The 9,050-nt window shown below is 42.7% G+C and overlaps 1 protein-coding gene across 1 annotated transcript; it reads right to left on the bottom strand.

The window, feature by feature from the left end:
* Positions 1 to 209: 209 nt before the first annotated feature.
* On the bottom strand, positions 210 to 8,633 carry LOC112543283 (cobalamin binding intrinsic factor-like). Its single transcript, XM_088146233.1, has 9 exons — positions 8,467 to 8,633; positions 6,657 to 6,833; positions 4,762 to 4,905; positions 3,944 to 4,099; positions 3,354 to 3,535; positions 3,081 to 3,267; positions 2,120 to 2,255; positions 1,641 to 1,759; positions 210 to 382 (listed from the first exon to the last, which is right to left on the bottom strand). The coding sequence occupies exons 1-9, from the start codon at positions 8,540 to 8,542 to the stop codon at positions 321 to 323; spliced, it is 1,239 nt and encodes a 412-aa protein (XP_088002359.1). The 5' UTR covers positions 8,543 to 8,633; the 3' UTR covers positions 210 to 320.
* Positions 8,634 to 9,050: the final 417 nt, after the last annotated feature.

The following is a 9,050-nucleotide window of genomic DNA, read 5'->3' as shown; positions in this document are numbered from 1 at the left end:
TTCCCTATGCTCAATATATCCCTGGCAACGTGTGATAAATATTTGGCAGTCTTTTTCAAAATAGAAGATTTTATCAGTGTTATACTGTCTTTTAATCTACTGTTGTCTAGCAAAAATGGTTTACTTTGTGAATGGGAAAGAGATTGGTGCTTTGCTGATATCGGCATTCAGTTAATAAACCATCTGAAACATACACTACATAGCACACATCAAATCAGCATTTTTATTGTCATCTTGCCATATCTTTTTGTCTGAAAGGGCAATCTTCTGATGGAAAGCAGGCTTGAATCTTACTCCTAGGTCATATTGTAAGTGATAGCTCAGTATCTAGTGAAATTGGCCACAATTCGCTCATTATCTTTTGGTTTGTAGCTGCCAACACCTGCAAACATAAAAAAGTGATGTTGAAAGGTGGATAGTGCTCCCGAGATTAGATATTTTATAAGCCTTAATTTGTGCAGATGTTTGAAAGCCAGTTGTAGATTAGATAGATGCAAATACTCAGCTGCCCTCCATAGATGGCCATAGCCAGCCATGATGATGAAAAACGATGATATGCATACAGTAAAATCACAGCACAAGCCCCACCCTTTCATACCTCCACCCTGATGCTAGAAACAAATGCATAAGTTGTAGGATTCGGGTCATGATGTCATGAGCACACTTGGTCACTTGCCCCGTGCCCCCGAAAGGATGCCTATGCTGCAGCTGCCATGTGAGCCCAGCCAAAGACACAGCTGCTTCAAGGAGTAGAAAACAAGTACTACAGTCATGCTTTGAGGTGCACTGAAGCACCTTTTTAGAATCAAATCCAAAGCATTGCATAGTCCTACGCTCTATAATGTAGCATGTCTCAGCTTTATCCATATGTATAAATGAACCTCACTGGATAGTGGTTAGGCAACCATTCATTATCCCAGTTAGTCTTCTCAGTCTTCAGGGTTCCCTCTGTCTCCTTTGAATTTTCACTTCACCTTGCTATTGTACCCCTCAACCTCTTCTTTGACTTCCTATTTCATCTTGATGCTTTGCTCAGTCTTTTTCTGGGACAACACTTCAGCCCTAACTTCAGCATTTGATTGATGCCCTTGCTAATGCAACTGTCTTCCTCAACTGTGGGCTGAGTTTATTAACAAGACAATAACCTTGATTTTCTTGACTTGCATATCAGTCACTACTGTCAGTGAGTAACATCTATATACAGTATTATCTTTCCTCTGTGCCCCTTGCCTTTTGGGAATTGTGCATTTGAACAGGCTCGCAACCGGCTGCAGCACCTGGCAAATCTTGTCTGGGCTCAAAAGCTAACCAGGGTCAAGGCTGACTCATCTCTGGATAGGATACTTCTAGGAGATGCCAGGGCTGTAGGCCAGGCTGGGAAGTTGAAAACATATTCCAGAAGAAGGCAATGACATATCACTTCTGTGTTGCAGCTGAGAAAACTACATGGATATATCCATGAAGTCATGAGGAGTTGAGCTCGACTTGAAGATTTTACCATCTGAACAGGCATCAACCTAATTTTTTTGGTCTTGTTCATTATTATTATCCTACAGCTGCATATTCCTTAACAGGTTAATCATAATTAATATAGGAGAAAAATGTTGCAGTTATCCATCTTCCCAAGATAATATATATACCTTGTTCAAGGGGTGTTTTGCCACTGAGGAACTGCCAGTAGGTCTTTTCATTGGTGCTGGCTTGGAGGCCATTGACTGAGGTGACCATGGGGCCCCAAGATGTCTCCTCTGTTTGAAAGCTGCAAGATACCAAATTCATTACAAAAGCAGCAAGAAAGGAGGATGGATTAAGAAAATGGTGAATTATATCATACTAATTTAAGAGGATGCACACATGCACACAAAAGAAAAAGGGGAAAAGAAAAGATCAAGAAAGTTGTAAGTGAAAATAGTTCATAAACAGCAAATATTCAAATTTATCCAGTCTCCCGCCCCAAAGCCAGGAAGTAGAATTTAAGATACATTGGTAACATTTTGAAGTTACACCTTGTCTTGAATTGGTAATTTAGAAAAATCTGGTAGTTCACATCCTGGGTTGAATGACCTCCCCAAAATGTCAGAGACAGCATCTTTAATGATCCAATGAGGAGTCTATTTACCTGAATTTACTTGGATTTGCTTGTTGAGCTGCTTCCAAGGCAGCGAGCAGCACAGAACCCTTTGGCACTTTCACAGTTATGGAAAATTTGAAATGAGGTCCTATTAGCCGATTCCTTACTTTATAATGCACTGTTACTGCAAAGGAAGAGAGGAGAAGGCAGGTGAAATTACTTATTACACTCTTAATGTCTACTGGCAGTCCTGGACCTGCACAGCTGAGATGGGGAGAGCCAGTGACGTGAGCTGAGACTTGGCAGCAAAAATTGGCATGCATTTAAAGATGTTCTAACTGTATGTTACTATAGGTGGGAGTTGCAGTTGTTTTTCATCATTATGGAGGAACCATTAAGTAGAAGCTGCAGATCCAGAACACTGAGTTAAATGGATCATTCCAGGGTGGGCAATCCACGGCCCCCCTCCCTTTTTTGTGGATCCTAGAGACTTTCAAATTAAATGAAAAACTGCCAAGCTTTCGTGGCATAATTTTGTGGAGGATCGTGTGATTGTTCCTAATCTCATAGGCTGCTAAATGGCATTACTGTGTTCCCATCCTGCTTCCTGCTACCTTTGGGCTCATCAAATATAGGTTTTAAAGTATGGCTAAAAAATGTTTATCCTTGTTTAGCATATTGCATTGCGTCCGTCTTCAGGGAAGTGTTCCAAATGCAGTCAGATGGAACAAACATTACCTGGGAATAGCACTGTCCCTCCACCTCCAGCCTCCACCATTCCCTTTCTTCCAGAATAGCTGTTGTGTGTCTACAAACTCCAGATAAGCCATAACTGCAAAGCTGTGGCTTTTCCCAGTGTGGAAAGGTGGTGATGGGGGAAGGGGGATCTACCATGCAGGCTCATTTAGGCCTTGTCTCTATCTCACTAGCCAAAGTTGCTGCTTTTCTCTCCTTCAGAGAGCAGAGGGGGTGCCAGAGGAGTTTCTTCCCACTGAAGAAGCTGCCTTACCATTTTCAGAGGTACAAGTGAGACCCCTCACATCCAAGTATGTTTTGCCCACAAGAGAAGGCAGGATCTGAGAAGCATCTGCTGGAGGGCTAAAGGTTCCCCTGGTGACTTGATCCAGCACTTCTTTGAGGGTCTTTTCGCAGTTCCATGCAGTAGGACTATAGAACGCCGAAGTGACACTGAGAGCCTGGAAATCAGCAAGAGAGAGAGATGCTCAGCAAGATTCCGAGAGATGAAGACCAGATTCCTGGATTCTCTTCCCTTCAGATGTACCTGCACTGCGAGGCCAGTGCTATAGATGTTTCCAAGGATACCATTCTTCTGCTGTGCATTAAGGATTTCCTTTGTGGTTACGCCCAAGGCATTCTGTAGAGTTCCTATTAGTTCACTCTCCTGAGATGAGACTCTTCCTTCATACACGCAAAACAGTGCTAGACTTGCCATGGCAGCAGTATCTGTAAATCACATAGGACAAGGGATCGCCCAGTGAAAAGAAACTCAGGAGTGTTTTCCGGTCCAGGAAGAGTGAATGACCTCTTTGGTATAAGTGCTGGACAAGCAGATATCCGAGAGAAGCAGCCCAAACAGAAACAGGCTGTTTATTACAAGTTGTCATTGTGGGTGGACTAATGGATTACAGGGATTCCTAGCTTATCAATCACTTGCTCACCAAGAAGCTCACTGGTGCCCCAGTAATCATTTCTCAGTCCGACTTACTTCCGAGGATCATTACAGGGTAACGTTAGCAGAACTATCCTGACATCCTTGGAAGCTCAGAGTAAAAAGGTAATTTAAAATCATATTCAAAAATCTTATGTGTGTGTGTCTGTGTTGTGTCTGTATGAAGCATGGAATGATCTTACCTACAGAGAAATGACCCTGGAATTGGAAACGTTTATCCAGGGCTGTGTCGGCAAGGACAGAGGCAGCTCTTTCACATTCTGGACTGTTTTCCACACACAGAGCCAAAGTATCTAGAGCCAATTGGTAGTAGGTTGTCTTGGGGGTCCCAGTAGTATCTGAAAGGTAAATAAGTTTATGAGTTACTTTCTGTCTGGTCACAGAAGACGTCTACCCTTCGCCCATTACTGTTTGGAGGTTGAGTTCAAAACATAGCAGAAATAGAAAAATACTATTGAAGTATGATTGGAGAAGGAGAGATCTAAAATCAGACACCTGATGTACATCTGTAGGACTCCAGTGCAATTTATAACCCTGATGGTGCAGGATTCTAAATCACATGAAATAACCTTTCCTCAACTAGCGCTTTCCAGATCTATAAACACCAGTTCCAGAATTCCCCAGCTGGCAACTGAAATGATTCAGTTGTCATTTGCACTGTGAAATAGGGAAGAAACTAGATTCAACTTTTCTGGGCAAAAATTATCCTAACTTGTTTTAAGGATGTGTGTAGGCAACTAAAGTTGCACTAGTCTTTCAAATATAGAAGATAAAATGTTACTCGTAACTGGGACAAAAAACAGATATTGCCAAGCTGGCTAAGAGAATAACTACAGCATAGACTGAGGGATGGGCATTTCAATTCAGATGAGCATCATCCTTGCAACACAGAGGTGAGGGAACAGCACAGAGAACTGGATCCATGCATTAATCATCCGAATTCTTTTTATCTTGTCATCTGAGTGAAAAGCAGGAATCTAATGCCCATTTGCCTTATTACCAATATGCTTAATTTCTTCCTTTGTTTTCTTCTCAAGGACTTGGACCAGGTTGACATGTTTTTCTGGCGTGCTGACATCAGTAGGATTCTGACAGGAGGACCGAAGAGCTAGGACATAAAGGGCCACTTTGCCAGAGGACATCTCTGCAAGAAATAACGAGAGGGGACAGAGACCACAAAGATTGGGTAAGTGATCCTTTGGGAGCAATAATGTACCCTTTCCCATCCTCACCAGAAGTCTAGAAACTGTAAGCAATACATCTGGGAAAGTTGTCTTAAAATTGGAGATATAACTGGAAGCCCCATCTGATTCTTCTTCCTTGCAGACATTACAGAATCTTCTGGTTGATTTTTTAAAGATAAACCAATGATAGCTTCTATGGGCTAGAGTTCCTGGTGTCAAATGCATCAGACTCTAGTCCATCAAAGCCTAGACCCATACATGGCTTCATTAAAACAAACTCACAGTGGTTATTGTAATTTCAGCTCCAGGAACACAATCCTTCTAAGCCTTTTAATGAAAACTGTTTTGCTTCTGCCATGAAGTTCTTAATTGCTGTTTTAGATCAACAGTTGGAATCTACTGTTTTTAGTCTGTTGAGAGATTTTTTAACTGCAATTTAACACACACTTACATGAGAGCAAGATTCCTTAGACTTAATGAGATTTTTCTCTAAGAGGACAGATTGTAAATGTTTATGTCATTCAACAGACTGTGTGCTGTCTGGAAATTTATTTTAAATATGAGATACAGATTCTGAGGATACTATTCAGTGAACATTGATCATTAATTTTGTTCCACGTGATTGGGGAATGATGACCCCAGAGCGGATTTAGGGGACAAAAGTGAGTTACTTATATATGGTATGGGACTTTGTTCCTATTATGTCCTATACTTAAGCATCTATTTTAATAGTTGTGTAACAGGCAAGCATTTAGCAGAGGAACAAGTGTGGAAATACAGTGATGATGAAAATGTCACCATTCAGAGTTCCACCTATTATACTGCCAAGAAAAAACCTTAGTGGTAATTCTGGAACTTAGTGTTACAGTGGTACCTCGGGATATGAACTTAATCCGTTCTGTGACTCTGGGCATATCCCGAGTTAGTCGTAACCCGACGCAAATTTCCCCATAGGGTTCAATGTAAATCTGGTTAATCAGGTCCGCCCTCCAAATTTGGTCGCCCCCTGAAGCAAATTTTCCCATAAGGTTCAATGTAATTACGATTAATCCATTCTGGCGTCCGCAGACCACGCGTCAGGGGCGGGAAAACGGCCGGGCGCGGGGCGGGGTGGGAAAATGGCCGGGCACCATACAGTGGGACAGGAAAATGGCCGGGCGCGGCACAGCGGGAAAATGGCCGGGCGCCGCATGGCGTGGCGGGAAAACGGCCGGGCGCCGCACGGTGCGGCGGGAAAACGGCCAGGTGCCGTGCGGCAGGGTGGGAAAATGGCTGCGGACCACGTGTCAGGGGCAGAAAAATGGCCGCGGACCACGTGTCAGGGCGGAAAAATGACCGTACCCCGAGGAGGAGATCGCACATCGAGGTAAATTTTTGCGGCCGGAGCTGGTCGTAACCCGAAAAGTTTGTTAGTAGAGGCGTTCGTATCCCGAGGTACCACTGTATTTGATTTTGGGAAGTATATCTTAGTCAAAACTGGGATGTACTAGTAAAAACAAAACAAAAAACAGCAACAACAACACAAACCTTCATAATATTCCTCATAATCGGATAGGCTTAGCAAGTTAGCCACAGTTATCAAAAGTGACAGCTGAAATATTATTTCCATGTTTCCCTTTTTACAAAATGGAACAAATTAAAGATCTGAACTGGTTTATGTAGAAACCAATCAACTGGGTTACGTAGAAGCTTCTCATTTCAGGCATCGTACCTGTTCCAGCTGTTTCTTTTATCTGCCGCACCAACTGCGTTATCACACTGAGGTTGTGGTCCTCAGCCAGGTTCAAAGCAATCAGGACACTGGGATCAGGTTGACTCTGCAGGCTGGCCCAATTTTCCAGTTGTGTCTGGATGCCTCTAACCAGCCACCGATGATCATTGGGGACAGCTAGAACCAAGACAGCCAGAGGTTTATCAAGAACAGCACTTGTTCCTAGAGAACTCTGATTTAGCTTGTCAGTGGAATTGCAGTTCAGCCTCAGAAATTGTCCTTATCATATATTTCCTCTGCATTTGATAGTGTTTGGGGCCCCTTTTTTGCCCACCAAAATGTTTGTGCCCGCTAGTGAATGCTATAATCACAAGGATTGCTTCAAAGGCATTGTCTGTGATACATCAGTGCACTGTCCATCGAGCTGAATTGTTAATATTCATGTAACGGACCTGTTATTAATAAACATTTCCAGAACCTGCCTGGGTGAATTTATCTCCCTTTGGGCAGAAACTTTGGACATGAAATGTATCACTAATGGTGGGCAAAAAAGGAACAAGAGCTGTGTTTTGGTAGTCTGTGTACATTTCAGGTTTTCTCACTTTTGTCTCTCTTGGTACTTCTTTTCTTCAGACTGCGGGTATCCACAATTGTCTGAGCTTCAGCCTCAATTACTGTATGTATGTAGATAAAGCAATCTTTCACTAAATTCCAGCCAAGGGATTGGATCCAGGCCAAGATTGCCATCCTATACACCCTCATGCAGGGCTTAGTCACGGTTAACGCAATGGAACTTACTCTTCCCTTGCTCTGTCTAGTTAAGCTGAACTGAAGTCTCACTGAAATCAGTGGAAGAAAATCGATACAACTTTAAGCCCCATTATTTTTAGTAGGAACTAAGATCAGCTAAGTTAGCCGTAATCCAGTTCGATACACGTGAAGCATTTTGCCATTGAGACAGAGCTGGCACTATGTTTTGAGTTTTTGTCTGGCTTCTTCTGATAGGCTACGCTCCTATTCTCTATGTCTTCTATTGACTCACTGGGATGAGTGAAAGCTGGCAGGTAGAAAATGAAGTTATAGTGACGGATTTGGGGGAGCTTAGATGGGCTGTTAGTCGTGATCTCTAGAGAGCTGCTTCCCCAAGTTCCCAAGTCACTTCTTATATTCTCTGATAACTCTCCTGAAGCCACAGACGTGGCCTTCCCATCTGCACTCATTGGTATGCATGTCAAGTGAACACAGACGTTTGGAGGGCTACTAGGATAGGGAGGACTGCACTATGGTTTCCTTATGTTCCAGATCACATAAGGGGATAAACCAGTTTCTGAATTGTGCTACTTTATTTTTCTAGGTAAGTGATTACTTCCTTTCAAATTGTTAAAGCAGCTATGTCCTTTACAAGGCTCATGTGGCTGCTTCAAAAGTTCTCCCCAGTTGTCTTTATTGATGTGCAGACACTTCTGATGAGGCTGTCAGTGAAGTAATGTGGCTATGCATGTACGTGGTGACACCTGGGGACAACCTTTGAAACAGCTGCATGAGCCTTGTAAAGGACATAGCTGCCTTAACAGTTTAAAGAGGTACTTTACAAAGCATCTCTTTTGAATACTTTGTAGAGACCTAATATCACTTAACTATAGGGTTAACCCCGCCCCCACATGACTAACATGACCACCCAATTTGGTGATGTCCAAATGTGTTGGACTACAACTCCCATCATCCCTCATCCAGGTTAGTCATCCAGTTAGGGAGAGGCATCAGGTCAAGGAAGGCTGATTCAAGAGGAAGATTGACTTGAAATACTTACAGCAAATTCCCGAAGAAATGGAAGCCGCATTAGTGACTGCGCAGAAGATGCACAGGATAATAGTGAAGAGGAACATTTTGGGCTACAATGTGGGTATTTCCTTTCTTTTAGGCAAAGTCTTCCTTGATGTGATAGAATATTGGAAGTCAAGGGTGAAAACCTGCTTGCTCTTCCTTTTTATAGACTGCTGGGACAGCTCTGGTTCCTCCCTCCCAACCTTTCACCTCAGAATAGCCACTTTATTTCTAGCAGTGTTGACTCTCCTTTACTTATCTCATTTTCCTCAATATTGGGTTTGAACCAGTTTGACAAGGGGATGCCAAAGAACAAATCCTTTAAGAGAAATTAGTGGGGCAGGTGTACATATTACCAGAAGGAAGGCTATTTATGTAATTTGGCACACCACCTGTGAGAGAACAGCCACTTGCTAAAAAAGCATTTGTTGAGTCATGGATGTGGTACATGTTAAAGACTAGGTGGGATAAATTCCATGGAAGAGAAGTTGTGCTGAGAATTAAGCCTAATTGGACCTGTCGCTCCAAGCTTTCTTGCCCAGGAAAAATAGTACTGTGTCTTCCTTCATG

This window comes from Python bivittatus, unplaced genomic scaffold (genome assembly GCF_059951505.1).
Source record: "Python bivittatus isolate LINGU-HERP-01145 unplaced genomic scaffold, Pbiv_v1 ctg000480_np1212, whole genome shotgun sequence".
Taxonomy (NCBI): Eukaryota; Metazoa; Chordata; class Lepidosauria; order Squamata; family Pythonidae; genus Python; species Python bivittatus.
The sequence above is the reverse complement of the archived record's forward strand: the minus strand, read 5'-3'. Positions and strand labels throughout refer to the sequence as shown.